An 18,853-nucleotide genomic window follows, 5' to 3' on the forward strand; every position below is an offset into this window, starting at 1 on the left:
CTTTATAAATATCAGCAATCTTATTTGTAAGGGAAGGATAAGCCTCTGGCAAACAGAATCTGAGACTGTAAATTCAATCCTTGCCCAAAGATTGAGAAATGTTGTGAAATGAAATAATGCAGGCAGTTTAAGCAACCTTATTTTTCAAAATTTTGATTTCTGGAATTCTTTAAACAGGTTAAAAGATGGGCTACCTGCTGCTGAAAAGTGTGCCCGGTACATGGTTAAAGACTATTCGTTAATCATCAAGGATGTTGCTGAGGAAGATGCTGGAAACTACACTATAATATTGAGCATACGGCAGTGGAACTTGTCTAAGAATCTTACAGTCACTCTTACAGTAAATGGTAAGTTTACAGCATGTTCCCACGCTTCTCCTGAACGTGTAAATGCTGAATTTTCATTGAGCTAGATTTTCATTGATTCAGGTCATTGTGGGTTTTCTTACTGACTTTGATGGACCCGAATCCAAACCCCATATGCAGAGTGACAGACCCATCTTGGAATCAGAACGTGGACACTGGTTTTCATTAGAAGCATTTCTGTCTTCCACGGTCACATACTTGTTTCTGATGACTTAAATGTGTTACTACCTGCTCATCTGACTTGACTTAGGCCGGCTGTTTTTCTTTGTTCTCCTGGGGATTTTTCTTATTACTCACCCTGCAGGAATGTAGTATTTTCACGATCATGCAATACCTTGGAAATGAGCTGGTTTTAATTGCTTTCCAATTTTTACTCTTTACAGTGAAACCCCAGATATATGAAAATGCCGTGTCATCATTCCCTGATCCCAATCTGTATTTACTGAGCAGCAAACAAGTGCTGACATGCACCGTGTATGGTATTCCTCAGCCTAAAATTACGTGGATGTGGTATCCCTGTAGACAAAACCATTCTAAACCAAGGTAGGACAGCTTCCTTACTTCTATTTAGCATGTCTTCCCTTGCTATTACAATTAAATATTTACTTTTTTACAAGAATAAAGCTTGCCATTACCAATGCTTAGTTTATAGGGTTTGTATACTTTTAATCAATGTATTTTTTAGTAAACATGTAGGCACAATGCAATTTTTTCTGCATCATTATTTGAAAATGGAGGGCAGAGTTGTTATTTTGTATTGCTACTTAGGTTTATTTACAGTCCACTACTATTCATGCATGCAATGTCCAGAGGCGGTAATTACTTTTTAATTTTTATGAGGGAAGCCTTGCAGACAATGTCTTGCAAAGTTAACACGCTTTCTCATGGAGGAGATTTCCATGCTTTCCTCCATGCCTTCCTCCATGCACAGTGATTCCCCTGTGTGGCTTCTTTTTAAATTCAACAGAAATAATCTTAAAGACTTTTTCCGTTATGAAGGTCAAATCTCTGTTATGATACATTGACTCATGGATTCAGTTCGGCAAGCCAAACGTGCCCAGCGTACTCCAGATGATATTTCAACAGGGTAAAATATAAATGGCACCATACAAGCTTACTTGATGCTGATGTGGTGCTTAACTAATCCTCTTTTATATTTAAGCTTTCTTTTGAACTCTGTTTCTTACAATTACAAGTTTGTGTGTTGACTCATTTATCCAAAGCTCTTCCCGAATCATGAAATCTGACACAATCTTAATGATTAATGCTCAACCTCCACAATGGCATTAGCATTAAGCTACTGTTGGAGGGTTCAAACATGCAAGGTATTTGGATCACAGCACAAGGAAGATATTTAAAAACCTAACAAAAGTTTGGGAACCAACAGTTTCTCAGTTGCAGTAGAAGTTAATCATTTTACATGGGATTTAACTTCTTTAACGCTTTCATAGGATTGAGTTTTAGCGCCAGTCCAGCCAAACATTTAAGCACGTGCTTAACTGCAGGGATACAAGACATCTCATTCAATTAAATAGGACAAACATATTATTTCAAATTAAGGGTGCTTGTAAGTGCTTTGTGATCAGTGAGAGAGTGGTCAGCACTTCCTAGAAGCACACATAGTTTTTCCAATTATGCCTTGCTTTGGGATTATGCAAATTGGTGGCTTTCTGTGCCCCTCTCACCAAGAGGTGGCACTAGCAATCTCTCCTTTTGCTGGAATAGGTATAACCCGAAATTCTCCATTTCGAGGACAGGTGAGGGCTGCTTTCCTCTATCTGTTATGTTACCTTTGAAGGACAAGTTGCAAAATTCTGAGTATTAATTTATTTTTGCTTATAGGCGCAAGGTGTAAGAGAAAAGAAATCACAACATCTTTTAAGTAGAGAAACCCTGTGAAAGGCGTGTATGAAAATTTTCAGTCGTTTAGTTTCTTCCAAGTGTTTATACATCTATGCACGCTCTGGATTGAAGTCACGGTGTGGCACTGATAAAACAGTTGGTGGTTCTTTGGGAATTGGGGTGGTGTTTGTCCATTGTCAAGTATTTCCTTCTGTTAACAAGCACAGATCTGCACTACAGCACAGGAGAGTGTGTCATCAGAAATAGAAATTAATATCCGCAAGCAGGTGTTTAATAATGTGCTAAACTGTAGACTCAATTAAATGCTAATTAGAAGTGTGTTTGAGCAGGTGATCAAAGGAGAAATGTAACAATTTGAATCAGCTATTGGCTCTGTTACAAGGTTGTTTCCAGACTTGCTTCCAAATTGCCTTCATAATTGTTCTGTGACAATTCTCTTTAACCCCCTCCCCTTCCTTCTCCTTTAAGTGCTCATTGAAGAAGTAGTCTGGAGAGCACCATTTTTAATGCTTTGCCTAAGAGGAGTGGAATGACTCCCTCTGAATAATATGGTGACACTTAACTATCACAGAAAGGCAGAAATACCTGAATAATTACATTTTGTCTCCTGCTCCAGGAAGGGAGCAGAGTGGACTACCTCAGCAGCTGGCACGCCTTGCTCAGACTGATGTCTGTGCCAATTCAGGTGTTCTCCCTGAAGAACTGGAGAACCCTTTAATCCCACTTATTTCACTATACTTTACTCTTTGTGTGAGGGGAGGTTTGCCTAAACAACAGATTTAAGTTGTGTGTGCCTTGTGCAGCAGATAAAATGTATCTTATTCTGCCATTACAGCATTTCTTTGGATTTACCTGCCCAATGTTAGGTTTCCAAGGGTAAAATATTACTCTGTTTGTGCTCAAGTGGTGCCTGTTTCTGTGCACAGATGTACCTTGTACCTTAAGTTGATAAAGCCCCACAGGTTACCATTATTCAGTGTGTGGCAGTAAGGATTCTCATCAAGTTTGAGTCCTATGCCACGGGACAGAGCGCGCACTCTGAGTAAAAAGATGCTGTTGCTTCAAAGACCTTGCAGTGCACAGATCTGTTTGCTTCAAGATTTGTATATGTGCTTAACTTTACAACACTTGAGTACTATCACTGCAAGCTGAGGAATTACGTGTAGTGCATAAATCAGATGATTTGATTTTTGAAGGACTGTTGCCTATGGGCTCCTTAATAGAAACCATTAGGTTATCTGGCTGCTTCTTTCAATTTCTGTTTCAGACAGTATTTCTGTTTCAAAAATCTAAAAATACCTCAGGGGATTCCATTGCTTTTAAATAAAATGAAGATATATTTTAATGCTTTGTGATTAATACAATCAATTTGCATAACTCTCCTCTCTACATCATTCAGGCCAGTAACAGGAGGCCAGCCAAATTAAACAGTTTCCATAGTTTACTGGTAGCAAATTTAAAAAAAAAAACAAAACCAAAACAAAACCAAAACCAACAAACTGTAGAATTGCCTAACAAATTTGACTTTTTGGAATGTAGAGAGATCAAAGTCATCAAAATTCCTTGTTCTTTATTTTCTGTTAAAACTACTTTGCTTAAACTAACTCTGTTGCTATTAAATAACCTTTTGTTAGCTAGCTAGCTAACTAGATGGATAGGTGGAAAGATTCTCTTCTATGTTTCCTTGCTGGGGTCAACATTGGAAGAGTCAAGAAAAACTGTATGGGGCAAAAAGTAATGTTTTGGGTTTTTTTTAAGGCTTATGCGGAGCTAGTAAATTCAGAGATGGCAGGCAAAAGACAGTAGAAGACGCAATGAGAGTTAAAATAAAATGCAATTTAAAAAATTAAGATCAGTCTTTCTTAAATGACCGAGAAACTTCTTTTCCAGTGCTATCTTACTCCAGCTTACTCTGCTGCTCTGTAGCAGACACATACATTCCCAGGCTGGGCAGCCCCCAGTTGCTCCGTGGATATAGCAGAAGACAGCTTGTGAGACACTTGTCCCACAGTGTCCATCAGCCTCCTTGGCCTCTTTCCTACCACCCTGGAGTTGTTTTTTCTGGCCTCCTTTTTGCTTAGGTTGGGTTGTCAGCAGAGAGGCAGCCAGCGGCAGGGCTTGCCGAGGGTCTCCGGAGCCAGCCAGGCTGGGCTCCACCTAAAGCTCATCAGCTCTGAGGCTGCAGAACGAGAGTCTGCACACTGGGAACGTGCTTGATGTTAATGGTTCTTGACCTGAATCTCTCCAGCAGATTTGTGTTTATCTTAAACTGGTCTGGCAGAGATTGCCAAGAAAGGCGTGTGGGATACTGATATTGCTCAGTGGAAGCACTGGTTTCCTCGGTTGTGCAGTGTCATTTGGGGGCAGTTTCTCTCTCTGGACATTTCCATGTGGGCAGTTCAAGAGAGATTTTCATTGTGCTCTGCCCAAGGTTTGACCGATCAGCCCTTGAGAAACTGCAAACAGATGTAACACTGAAATTTTACCTTGGCTGTTCCAACTGTCCCACCACCTTGCTGCCTCCCTCTCTCCTTGAGCTATCAGTTTTGTTTAGCCTCAAACCAAATATCAGATTATTATTTTACAATCCTGCTGTCACATCAGTCTGCATTTTTTTGGCTTTTGTTTTTTAATCTGTGTGTGTGCATGAGGGAGAGAGAAACATAACAGTATTGTGGAGATGCCTCCAAAAACAAAGTCATTGGAAAAACTGGTACCTGATTCTCTGCCCCCTTGACTATAGTGTCAGGATATGAACTCTTCTTGGTGGTAAAACCACCCGAAAGGTGGGATTGGGAATGAAGGGGCTGAATACCTGAAGTTGAGGACAGAAATGGGCAGCAGGGACCAGGGGCTGTGCAGCAATGCCTAAGCAGGTACTGCTGCCAAAGAGCCAATCTCGGGAAAGCACGATGTTTGTAACGCTCCGATGTGGGTCCATGCTCCTCAGTGGAATCACTACTGGTTTAGGACAGCGCGATGCGAAGGGAATATTACCTCCCTTCGAGGCTTGTCTGCAGTGTGAAGGTAGGGTCACGTGAATGATTTTCTATAGGAATAGCTCTCCAGCACTACACAGGGAGGAAGAGGATCATGTCGTGGATCTCAGCGAGGCCACAACTGTAGGTTTTCCTTGAAACTTCTGCAGAAATGTAGAAAGCCTGAAACTACCATAATGAAAGTGCATGGCCAGACTCCCACCAGCTTCAGTGAAAGAGGAGGCAGGCCATGTGTGCATAGCAGTCTAATTGCATTTCTGCATTGTTTATGTCAGTGTATTAATAAGGGATTGAAAGGCAGAATCATTAGGATGTGCTCGGATAGATTATCAGGGGAAACCAGATTTGGAACATCAGTGAGGTATGTAAAATGAACAAGTAAAGAACAAATGTTAATTGTACTTAATTAGAAATGTACTGAACCACCCAAATTTAATTGTTGGATGTCTGCAAACATTGATGCCCATTAGTTTGTCCACAGCGACTGTTTTTGTTCCCCATGCCACCTTCTATTTTCGGGAAGGGGAAGTCTGAGTCCTTAGAGCTGGTAAAAGTAGGTCAGATGCCATTAATAAACAGGTAGTTCAAAAATGCCTTTGTTTAGTTTGACATGTGGCCAGATCCTCAGCTCTAAATTCACACTGTCTGAGGATATGGCTGGTGGCCGTTGTGCCTTCCACTCTATTACAAGAAAATCCTCTTACAGTGGTCTACTAATGTAAAGGTACTTAAAATGGGTACATGAAAAAATATGCTAGCTATTCCCTTATTTTGCTATGGTTGGGGAAGTAGATTAGCATAGGTAAAAATCAGACCCTATGTTCTTCACATGTCTTTCAAAGAATGCAGTGGAACGGACATGAATGTACATTGCAGCAGGGTGGACTTGCAGAGAATTTGAAGCCAAAAGCAAGAGAAAAGTGAAATAGCATCTGATCTGCTTCAGCCTCAACAAGCAATGTGCTGAAGCATCCCATTCTGCACTTCTACTGTGAGCTAAAAGTCAATCCTCTGACAACAGCTAGTAGGACTGTATGCTACTGTCCTCAGTCAGTATTTTGGAATTTTTAAAATATTTTTTAAATATTTTACTTACAAAATGCCATATGAATCAGACCTGGCATATATATGTGGATAAATAAGCTTGACAAATGCATGCTGGGTACAGTTTGCCCCAGTCTGTCCTCAGGGTAACACAGTGAATGCACTGATGAGTTTATTCTGCAAGCTGTAAATGGTTTCACTATGGGTCTTAGCTGAACTAACTTAGCTTAAGTTTTCAAATTTCAGTATTGCTAGTTTTCAAATAACTTCAATTTAAAGTTTTCCAAGTCTATTTCCAAAATGTTTTAAACCAAAATGCATTATGTTGCCCAACTAATTTTTTTAATTGGTCATTGATCAAACCTAAAACATAAAGACTACAGTAACAGCCAGGTGGTCAGGAGTGCTCTGCTTAGTATCATACTTTTAACCCTCGCTCTCCTATCTTTTTTTCACTTGCTGTTCCTTGTTTTTTTTCCAAGTTTCTTTTTTCCTCTTGTTGCCTTCACAGGGTGGTCTCTTGGCTTTACTAGGGATGGTCTGACACCCAGTCTTAAGGGGAAGAACATAAGGATCATGCAGGCGGTTGGACGTTATTGCTTGATCTTTTACTCACTGTGGCCCAGCGCATAGAAACTAAAGCGTGGGGCAGGCTGTACGTGGGGACTGCACGTCGTGAGCGAGGCCCCGCACGCTGGCAGCGTCCGAGCCAGTGGGACGTCCCAGCCCATAGCCAGAAACCTGCTCCTGCGCTAGCAGGGGCTCTTGGCCAGAGGAAGGCACCAGGTCAAAGCCTGTGTGTGCTTGTGAGTGATTATGAATGGAGTACTATTACTGGGTCGAGTACACCTTTTACAAAAATATACAAACTTTAGTTAGTATCCTTTTTCCTTTTATGTGTACGCCTTTCAAAAAGCCTTTGCAGAAGCTTTGAACAGACATGGCATATGAGGTAAGATCATGCTCATAAAAAAATATTCGGTTAAAAAATAGAAAACAGAGGTTAAGAGGGAACAGCCAGTTCTTGCAGCATAGGGAGGCGACCAGTGAAGTTTTTCAGGAGCCAGTGCTGGGGTCTGTACTTGTCAACATGTTCAGAAATAACCTGGAAAAGGTGGTAAGGAGGTGACAGAGTTTGCTGATGATACTAAGTTATTCAGATTTGTAAGGATGAGGGCTGATGGCGAAGAAATGCAGAACGGTATGAATCTGGGTATTTGAGTGATGAAGTGGCAGATGAAATTCACTGAAGATAAGTATGCATGATGTACATAGGAAAAAACAATCTGACTTTCACATGTAAAATGTAAGTGTAAAAAGGCTGTACATGTAAAAAGGCTGTTGGCTGATCATTACTACCACAAAGAGAGATCTGAGCGTTGTGATACACAGGTTTGTGAAAGCGATCACAATCATGAGCAGCTCAAAAAGCAAATCAAGTGTTAGGAATTACTGGGAAAGAAAAAAAGAACAAAATAGAGAACACCATGATAACTGCACATAAATCCATAAATTACCAACATCTTTTATACTATGAGCATTTCTGATCCTTTCATCTCAAAGGATGCAGCCAAACTGGGAGGCACACCAGGAGGGGCAACAAAAAGGATCAAAGGAATTTCAGAGAATGAGAGGAATGTGTGAGGGACGAGTGAGGAGGGAGGTCAAGGCTCTGCAGTCCGAAAAAAAGGTGACTTGGGGGGCTACACAATAGACACCTACAGACTTGTGAAGGACACAGATGTCTGAGGATCAGTTGTGTATGTCTTTTCCAGTTCAGGAAGTAGGGGCCATTAAATGAAGCCTGGAGGAGTGCAATTCAGAACAGGAAAAGGAGATGGCTCTTCATGCAGTGGGTAGCAGATCTGTGAAACTACTTGCCAGAGGATTTTGGGGGTTTGAAAAGTTTGCACAAAGTCTTAGAAGAGAAATCCAGTGAAGCGTAGAAATGGTCTCCATCGTGGGAAGCTCTTGAGCTGATGATAATTAGTGACTGGGGGAGTATTAGGAGGAAGTATCTGAAGTAAGCCCTGCTCTTACTCATCCCCAACCATCTGCTTATGGTCATTGTTGAGACAGGATATGGGGTAGATGGATCCTTGGTCTTATATCCATGTCTGTCAGTATTTTCTCTTCCTGTTTTCCCTCTAATCAACTCCCCTCTCTCCTTAAAAATGTTTCCCTCCATTCTTTCTCATCCTTTCCTTGTTTTCTGCCTGCACTTCCAGTCCCTCGCTCCAGTCAGCCCACAGTTGCTCTCAGACCCCTACTTGCAGTGAAGCTGAAAACAAACCGTCTTGAAAAACACAATCTCAGTGCAGCAATAGCTCTTTCATCTCCTCCGCTGACCACTGGAAAATGGAAAGGGTGTTAGTTGTGCTTCCAGCTTGTCAGCAAGACAGGGAATATTAAGGACTGCATAAAGAGATTAGTGAAGAATTAGTCTTTTCTAGAGCTGAGAGTATTCAGTCAGGACAGCAAAGAAAAGGAAGGGAATTTCAGCATTATGAGAAGGAAGGTGTTGGGAATACCTGGATCTTGGAAGGGTATAGATGTGAGGTTATGTCTAGAAGTCAAGTGAGCTGTTAGGAGTGACTTGTGTATGGAAAATAACTTATGCCGGAAGGATCTGAACAGTATCTTGGACTTTACATATAGGGAGCTTATTTGGAAATAGAAGAAACAGAGAGTAGGAATGGACATTGCATGTAGAGGTTTCATGGTCTTTCTCTTTAGGTTTCTGACTGCTCAGCCAAATCAGAAAACACCTCTTCCTTTCAGTACAACACAGACTATTAAAATAAAACTTCTTCCCAACAAGAAGTTCTAGGTGCTTGTAGAAACCTCATGCTTTGACTGATAAGTTTGTAGTTCCAGCCAACATTCAGCTCCTCTGCGGAGAACATGGTTGGCACTCTCAGAGAGAGAAAGTGGAGGCTGAGTCACAGTGACTGCATGGGAGATGAGAGTGATTACAGTCTGGAAAAGGAGGGAAAGGAGGCGGACAAGAAGGAAGGAAGGAAGGATTGGCTGAAATGTGATGGTATTCTGTATCCATGAAGAATGTTAAGCAGTGTGAAGCAGGAAACAGAGGGTCAAGAAGCAAAAGATATTTATCTGATAACCAACTCAAGGTGAGAAAATTTCAGGTCAACTCAGGATGTGCAAAAAACTGAAAAATTACTTTCAAATGCTGTTATGTTCCCTGATGGCCAGGGGTCTTAAGTACTGGCAAAGAAGTTGGAAGCAAAATATGTTTTTTGGTGAACCTCAGCCTCAGGCATTTGCATTTTTTGTTGTGAATAGCTGGTGTTGCACGGTGCTCAGGTGTGCAGATGTAGAAGTGACTTTTTTTTTTTTTTTTTTCCTGTGGAAAGGTGAGCATGGGCTGATGAAGGGTTGAAAGGTGGGATAGGTAAGACTGCTGTTGATCTTGTTGCTTTGTTTGAGATAGTTCAGATCAATCAGCTTTCTGTCATAGCATACTGGGGTAGTTCAGGGCAAGCCATAATGTTTGGAAAGGATGACTGTGAAAGGGAAACACTATCCATTTATCTGGTTGCCTGTAGATAATAGCAGGAAAGGCAGTGCACAGCTGTCAAACACTTTCTTTTTCCGTAGAGCCATGGTGATGTGCAACAAGACCATGAATGCCATATACCCTACTGTTTTCAAAGATGCTCACCGGGAGCATTGAGGCATTCAGGACGTTGGGGATCTCCCCTAGAGAATGTGCTTTCCCTCTAAGTATCCCCCTCAATGGGGACACAGAGCATCCTACAAAACAGAAAAGTACTCAATCGGCACTCTGGCAACTGAGCAGTGCACCAGGGCCCCAACCCAGCCTAATGCATTGAGGCCACAGAAATCCTGCAGCCACCCTGCAGCTCAGCAGTGAATAACTTTTCAGCACAGCTATTGGTGTCCAGTGTACTAGGTCGCAAATCCACTCCCACTCTGGAGACCAACGGTGAGAAGTGGTGATGGAGAGTTGCTGTTTTCTGGGAGTCGTGAGCGTGTCTGAAGTGAGATGGGCTGGTGATATTCCATCTGTTCTTGATGGGCAAGCGTTGGTGACGCTGCAGTAGGTAGCAGTAGGGACCAGTGACAGTGAGAGCAGAGAGGCGAGGGGCTGAAGAATGAGACATGCAGAGGAGGAACCTGCACCACTCTCACCAGGCCTTCTTGTTTGACATTCCTTGCTAAGCTCCTAAATAAATATAAATAAACAAACTACACTATATGATGTAAGCTGTATCCAACTCCTACTATTTGTAGAAGATTTCCTCCTAGCCCCACTAACCCATGTACTCTGTGTGTGTGTGTATTGGGGAAGGTGCTTGGGATGAACTCCCAGCTGGCTTCAGCTTTGCCACTGAATGTGGTGGGGCCGGCATTCCGACCTCTAACTGATTATTTTTGTCCTAGAGCGGGAACCACAGCTTGGACCACAGCTCCTTAATGGACAAGTGCATTATAGTGTTAAGCCAAAGCTTGCACACATTCTCCCCCTCCACCCCTGTTAAGCACATTTCACAACGTGTACATGCTCCCTGCTACTATTTTTCCTCTCTGTTTCCTGCCTCAAATTGACTCAATATTCCCCAGGACACGTGGCTACGCCAGCCTCGCACTACCAATTGCACAGCACTGGATGCCAAGGTGCAGAGCAGGCGAGGCCCATGTCATTCAGATTTTTTTTATAACTTCCAAGTGGAAAACAGTTCCTATATAGTCTTTACAATTCCAGGAATTTCCAGAGTTCCTGTCTTAAAGTTAGCGTCGTCACCACCACCTCTTGAAAGACGTGAGTCAGCCCAACTTGAATTTGTAATAACTTTGCCCCTGTGCCGCTAGGAATTGATTGCTGTCTTAAAAAAAGGATAGATGCTGAGAAAAATATTGTGCCTGCCATTAATCACTCTCAAAAATGGTCACCATCAACGACAGGATGGCACTCTCTTGCTCCTAGTGCTGGTGCAATTGCCAAATACTACTTAAGTGAACAAGAGTGTGATTGAGGCTGCCAGTGGCTTTGCCAAGAGGAATGCTTGTAGAATTGAATGGGATGTTACAGGAGCAAAAGATTGTGATGGCCTCTGGCATCACACAGGAGGGCTTGGGAGGGAGGGGCTGAGAAGATGAGAAGACAGAAGATGAGTATTTTTCCAACTGATATGGGGATCAAGGCTCTTCTGCTGGTATTTGTCACTGTACTACTTGAACTGCAAATTGCAGAACTGTCTCCAGGATGTGGAAGAAGATGTGTCTGGACATAAGCTGTGTCTAGGGCTTTCATTTAGGACTGTCTATCATACAGACAGTCCAATCTGTCCTGTGAATAAGTAGACAAATCCTTTACCTCAGCTCCTACGCTCAGCTATAAATCACTGGGGTGACAACAAAACCACTTCTGTTCTGAGACCTGGAGTTTATAGGCAGGACTTTAGCTTGGAGCTGGTTTGTAGTTTGATTTCAGTGAAATACATCAAGATGACACGAAGTACACTCTTACCCTGGAAACTTTTCCCTGTCAATAGTTATAAATATACCACGCTATTGTGCTTGGCATGCTGTATGCTAGTAGAGGTGAGGGCTCTGAAACTCATTAGGAAAGGGAGCAGGCTGTGGAGCAGAGTGAGGACAGTGTGAAGCTAAGGGTGATAACCATGGCCTTGTCCAGAATAGGCCATGGGAGTTTTCTTATCTCACTTTGGCAGGAGGTGCTGCTAGCTTCCTGTGCGAAATCAGGAGCATATGCTGCTTTCCTCTTGTTGTTTGGCTTCCTCCGCTACACAAGACGGTTCCCAGCACTGTGATTATCTTTGCATCTTCAAACATGGCACACTCTGCTTCCTCAAGGGCTTGATGTATTCTTGAGAAGCAGGCTGGCTCCCCTCCCCCAGACCACTTCTCTAGGGCCCCCACCGGTGCCAGCTCTGCACACCACAGACCTTTTATAAAGCTGAACTTACTTCTGGTTGCATAAACCTTCCCCCAGCCCTTCCAAAGAAGCGTGAATTCCCAAAGCTAAGGGTGCGAGCAGGTCTGCTGGCGGAGCTCGCCCGCGCTGCAGGCAGCCGGGCAGGCAGTGCGTGCTGCCGGCTTCCCCCAGCACCAGCAGAGCTGCTCTCACCCCTCCTTCCCCCCATGCTGGGCTTCTGTCGAAACCTGCAGGAGCATTAACAGCTTCTGTTTGTACAAAGGAATAGCCTATTTCTCAGGCTCTCGACACAAAGGATGAAGCGTGCCTGTGTGTGCAGGTGTGTGTGTGCATGCACACAGGCAACGCGCATGCGAGCACGCACGCAGGCACATGGAAAAAACTACTTAGGGGATGAGAAACCTGATTGCTCTGCTTCTCCCAGTGCTCAACTAAGACAGCAGAGTCTGATTGCCTTGCTCTGAGATTGCATAAAGTTTATGAATATACATTTGTACACACATCCCCTTAGCATTTATTCTAGAGGATCTCTACACGTGCATAGTTGCACCCACAAAGTAGGAACGTGAAAGGATCTGCGGGGAAACAGGTGTAAGAAGTGCTTAGAAATGTGCTGGCAGATACTAGCTTGTTTATCAATTTCTGTGCACACCGTGTGCTTTTTCATTAACCTGGCGGTAACCCTGCTGTAAGCTTTCCTGAAGATGCAAAGCAATGAGGCTCATCCCGCAACAAAACATTTCAGGAATTCATGCGCTCCGGAGATGTCTGGATTAAGATTCAGATATCCAAAATTCAGTGGGATTTCCCTGCAAACACAGGCAGTTCTTGCTACAAACAGGACACCCTTGCTATTTTACTGGGTGGATAGTTTGAAGTAACTTGTAATTTCTTTACAAAGCATCAAAATATGTAGCTGATGTTATCTGAGGACACACGCAACGAAACATCAGTTGAATTAACGGGAAGATGATTGTGTATTTTGGTCCCAGCCAGTGTAAATTTTTATATTTTCATTGTTTTCTCTTTCTTTCCAAGCATCTGTACTTATCACGAACATTTGGTTTGATGACTACATCTAAGTTCAGCAGAGCCTTTTCTCTTTCTGTTACAAAATGCCTGCTGTTAGGAGCTGAAGTCAGGTTAGGAGGCAGGGCTCTTAATTACTCCCACTTGTCCCTTCCCCAGCTCTACCTGACGCTGCTGGCTTAAGCAGTGGCTTCACGGGGCACCACTGGCAGCAGCAAGAGGAAGGATGACCGGGTACTAACCAGAGTAACCAGCTCAGGAGGCTGGAGGTGGCTCGTGTTCTCTGTCCCTAAGCTGTGTTAGTGTATTTGAGGTGAAAGTGAGAGCATTTGGCAGCTGAGGAGGGAAAGCATCTGGTTCTGCATCCAAAGGGATGAGTCTGAGTCTTGTCCTAGACTTTGCCTGGCAGCCGCGCTGCAACTGTTTTGTAAACGTTTGCTGATCCAGCAGACCGTGGAGCCAAAGCGGCATGTACGACAGGGCTCACATCTCCCGCTGTGTACCGTGGTCTGTTGGATAATGTATTCTCAGCTTGATTGTGACTCCTTTTTTATTAAAACCGTGGACAACAGCTATGAAGTGTATTCGATTTTCTACTATAATCGCGTTAACGTTGTAATCGACAGTTTGGAGATAGTATGATATGTGAAGTCAGTAGAGTTCACATATGTGCCTCCAGGGCTAACATTTCATCTAGTGATTTACATGTGTTTTTCTTGTTATTGTGATGTTATTGTAATTATGATGGTGGTTTGTATTATGGTATTAATGAGTATTCAGCACCCCATTGTGCTAAGCATTAACAAAGACGTAACACTGTCCTCATCCCTGAGACATTGCAACCTAAATATATTTTATTTAAAAAGACTTTAAGTCTTTTTCAAGGAATTATGAGGAAGAGTATAATAATAACTAAACATGGAGGCTCCAGAGCTGCAAGAAAGGAGATTGGAGATGGCTTTCACAGCAGCACAAGCAGTTTCTGAATGTGCATTGTACCTTCTTTCTGTCCTTTACCAAAATATGTGTCTCTGTAAGGTCTTTTATAGTAAGGAGCACAAATTTTCAGCACTGTAACAAAGAAACATAAATTAATTCTGTGAGGAAAGATACTGGTTTCCATCTGTTTAAAAGGATGAAAATTTAAAAAATTATTTTTTAGTATGGATGAAATGAGATTTTGGGGTCTCGGTCTTCCTATACAGAGATTGCCCAAATACCCAGTCACGAGGATGTGCCTTTGATACTGCCTGTTTGTGTGCCTACAGTACTGGCATCATGAAATAAGTTCTGATATCTGCTATGGCATGGAAATGTTATCAGCTTAGCAACATGATCATGTCTTCTGTATTCTAGTCTTCTTACAGAACCAGACTTCTTAAAGCATTAAATGTGCAAAGTAAATGGCATCTACCTTTCTGAACAATTTTAACCATTTTTTCCCATCTGAATTCATCAACTCTCTTAATGCATCTGTCTTTCATCCACCCTGGCCTCAACAATTATGTATTAGAAGTGGGCTTTTAAACTAGAGTCTGGAAGAAATGTTTGTGTAGATAGGGCTTTCCTGCCATGCTATTGCTCTGTGTCCTCTCTCCATGCATGAATGACCATGGCCTGCTCCTGTTTTTTGGCTTTTTCAGCTCACTGAGCCTCTCAATGCATGTTAAGAAATCTGGGCAGACGATATATCTGTGCTAATTATTACAGCCCAAGTTAGTTTACATATCATCATTTCTTTAAGCTGTAATATCTGCTAAGACACTGGCCAGTTTGACGCAAAGCTGCACAATTAAAAACAAGCATGTAAAGTTAGTGTACCATTGATATTATAAACAACACAAAGTTTAAGCAAGTTGCACACTTAGCTGAAGGGAAATGAACCTCATTCTTTGGTCAGGATTGCATCACATGCCATTATCCAGTCGCTGGGCTTTAAAGGTCATTTCTCCAAACAACTGATATACATGTCAGAACTATTTGATTACAGATACTACAGTCGTTATCTTTCAAATCCATGGAAGATCAAAGGAACATATCGTATTTGAAAGAGCTTGACCCTGCCGAAGGGTTAAGCTCTGCTGTTGAAGCTGGAATTGAACAAGCAACCAGTAAATTTTGGATGAAAAGCAAAACTAGATATCCTCAAAGAAGAATAGGGACAGACAGCATTTAAGAAGCATTCCAATGTGTTTATTTCCATGTGTACCAAATTAGGCTTTGGGAAACAAATTAGTTCTACCATGACCACACCTGAATGTTCTGATTAGAAGCCAATTTGTTGTGTAAGGCAAAAACATTTTTTCTCTGAGATTTCCATTCATTAACATGACTTTGATTTTTTCAGATTAAATGAACATTTAAATCCCTTTGGCAATTAGGTATAGTTTTGTTTAACTTCGTTTTGTGAATTTGCAGGATTATGGTTATTTTTACCGTATGTCTTGTACTCATGGAATCCCAGTATTGATATTTTGCCATTTTGTAAACTGAACTGAAGAAAACACTCAGAAATGAGAACTTGCATCATTTTTCATGGTAACAAAAAGAACCTACAATAGTGAAACGGCATCCAATACATTAGGGAATGGATCTTGAAACAAATATAACTTGTCTTGAATTTAATGCTGAAAATAATATGAACTCATGTTTGAAGCCAAGCCTGAACCATGACAGCGGCTGAAAACAGGAGCATTGGAAATGGGATATTGGTCTTGCACAGCCCTATAATTAGGCTCAGATTGTAAATTCTGACCTCCCAGTCCACAGTGGGTTAAATGTTAACACTGACTCCAGAGAGCTAATATTCAAGGAGGGGCTGTGGAAGTGGATTCAATCATCAGGCTCCAAACCTCAAGATTTTATGAAAAGTAACTACACTTGCCTGGTCATCACAGCACCTGCAGTTTCCCTGACTGATCACTGTTTCCAGAAGAATAGTTTTGTCTTATGTGTTGAATGTTTCAGTCTATCACTAAATCAATAAAACTTCAATTTTTGTTGTCTTCAGGCATGGCTTTTGCTCTTCTACTGAAGGATCTTTCATCCTGAAAGCTGGCAGCAACATAGGAAACAGGATCCAGAGCATCACTGAGCGAACGGCTGTAATAGAGGGCAAAAATAAGGTATGATTCCTAGGAGCAGATAACCCTTCTGTGTGACAAAGTGTGTTGAAAAGGCACTGTAAGATGCTTTCAAGGCAACAGTGAAGAAGCCAGTATTTTTCTATTGTTCAGATTTGAAGAGCTGCATACATGCAAATAACTTCCACACTTGGTATTTATCTGCTGAGGTGTAGAGATGTACTTATTTCTGCATGCAGTCATATTACGGTAAGTGACATGCCAGGAGAATGTATCAGTGGGATTCACCCACTTTCTTAGAGCTGCTTTCTTAGAGCTGGTCTGTAGTATCTTGGGGCACCTCAGGAGCACAGGGGCAGGGTTCCAGGCCATCTTTGCTTCATTTTGTGACATTGCACGATTTCCTGTTGTTTTTTCCTATGATAATTAAACAATTTACTCTCATTAGAGAGTTTATTCACAGATGTGGTCCTAGATTATTAGGTGACCACGTTTTTTCTTGCAATAAAAAATTTAAAGGGCCAAATGAATCCAGGTTACAGAAGCAAAGTTTGAGAGAGATCTCAGTCAGAGACAGTATGGTGGGATTCATCCCAGCTACATTAACGGTCTAAATGTTGTGTCTCGTCCAAGTCAAGCATCCCATTATGGATCATGGGGAGATGCAGGCACTTCTGAAGGACAAGTAGGCCTGTTGTCTGTTGGTGTCTAATGCGGGAGAAAAAGCCAATGAGATTAGCTTGCCAAGGGGCATGGAGGATTCTCCATTGGTTAAAACCTTCAAATAAAGATGTTTATCTAAAGGATGCCTTAGATCAACTGCACTTCCCTGGGTTAGCCATGGGACTAATTTGGTGTGCTTGGGTAGCCTGCACTATGGAGGAGCTCAGGCAAAGATGCACAATGCCATGCCACTGTCACAGCATCTGGTTTCACAGACTAGTTTGGTTTGTGGCAGTAATGGCTGAAGAGATTATCAATTTTAAAACCTACCTTATTCTAGGCCTGTCATTTCTAAGGACACTGAAATACTTTTTGTAATTCTAAGGACACCAGGGATATAGGTCTCCTTTCCTTGATGGCTGCCTTCAGTCTTCTGCATGTAAAAATGGATATAAACTGTAATTACTCTCATGTTAGGGCCCTTTCACGGACAGCAGAATAAATAGGGCTTTGCGTGCAGCCAAGAATCAGGCCAGGGACTGCATTTTCTCCTGCTGTTGTATTATGTAGAAAGTACCACAGGTGTTTGTGGCACCGTTCCAGCGCATGGGAAAGGGCTGGATCCCAGTGAGGCATTTGCTCTATTTAGCTGGCCACCTCTACGTGCTTAAAGATCAAGGCAAAGATGGGAGCAAACAGCTTCCTAGGGGAGACTATCATAGGAAAGCACATGAAAAATGAGACACAAGGAGGGATTTGAAGGAGGAAAGGAAAATCATTTCAGGCAGAGGAACACAGAGTCTATTCCAAAGGGGGAATGATGAACGATGAACAAAAGATGATGAGAACCAGTTATTTTCCAGAAGGAATCTAGCCATGCTATAGTTGAAGTCTTACCTGCTCACAGGGTACAGAAGGAGCTGTCTAATGACCAGACCTCATTCTCCTTGTGTGCCATGCATTTTGGAGACAGCGGAAGAGGAGTGGCTGAAATGTCAAAGCAACTTCCAGTCAACAGCAAATAAATTCCTCCCTGGAGGAAGATGCTAATAATGGGTCCTTGCAGCAGAATTGCAGGTTTTGTTTGAAGTCTTTGGCAAGCAGCCCTTTTTTAAAAATGTGCCCAGAAATGAACCAAGGCATGGTCTCTGCATGTGTTACATGGAAAGTTTTGCAGTGAAATTTAGTGGTCCTCCTTGGTATTCCTTGTCTTCATGCTGTTTAGTTAATCTAAGAAAGGTCTATCTTGCATTGCTTTATTTCTCCTGGTCCCTATGGGGAAGAGGAGGTTAGTGAAAAAATCTCTTTGCTCCACTTTTTCACAGCATTTCTAAGTTTTCTTAATTTCTGCTGCTCTTTGATAGCTTTTCAAGCCCAGCTGGATTGCTATTGTAAGTAGAAAATGCTCTCTAAGCCTCGGTTCCTGGCCAAGTTGTGACTTGCATGATTTGTGCACAGACAGCTGCTCTAGAGCATCCAGGATTTTTTTTTTCCGTGGGAGTCTGTAGCTTTTCACTCTTTGCAGTCCAAGAGACATTCTCGGTCTCCCAGAGCAAACTCAAAGGGACACAGTTCAGACAAAACCCTTCCTCATCTGCTGGGATATTGTAAGACTGTTAATGGCACTGAGCTCCCTGAATGCAGCACGTCATCACAAGTGTCTGGCTCTGAGGGACTGCTACTGTGAGCAGTTCTGCTACTGCAAACAGCTATGAAGAGCTCTCTGAGGCACTTCCACATCAATGGATTCCTGCTGTCTAAACAGAGTGTCTACCCCACTTCCACATCCAAGCATAGCATGCATGGTAAAAACAATCTCAAAGCTCAATGGAAACAACAAAGACATAGGAGACAAAGCAGTAG

The 18,853-nt window shown here is 42.3% G+C and overlaps 1 protein-coding gene across 1 annotated transcript in view; it reads left to right on the plus strand.

Moving 5' to 3' along the window:
* The window catches only part of FLT1 (fms related receptor tyrosine kinase 1), a 112,950-nt gene that overhangs the window by 38,587 nt on the left and 55,510 nt on the right, over window positions 1-18,853 (plus strand). The window contains exons 9-11 of the mRNA XM_072857314.1: window positions 178-347; window positions 749-908; window positions 16,255-16,369. Coding sequence (XP_072713415.1) covers window positions 178-347; window positions 749-908; window positions 16,255-16,369 — 445 coding nt within the window. The remainder of the gene's footprint in view (window positions 1-177; window positions 348-748; window positions 909-16,254; window positions 16,370-18,853) is intronic.

Source organism: Ciconia boyciana, chromosome 1 (assembly GCF_034638445.1).
Source record: "Ciconia boyciana chromosome 1, ASM3463844v1, whole genome shotgun sequence".
Taxonomy (NCBI): domain Eukaryota; kingdom Metazoa; phylum Chordata; class Aves; order Ciconiiformes; family Ciconiidae; genus Ciconia; species Ciconia boyciana.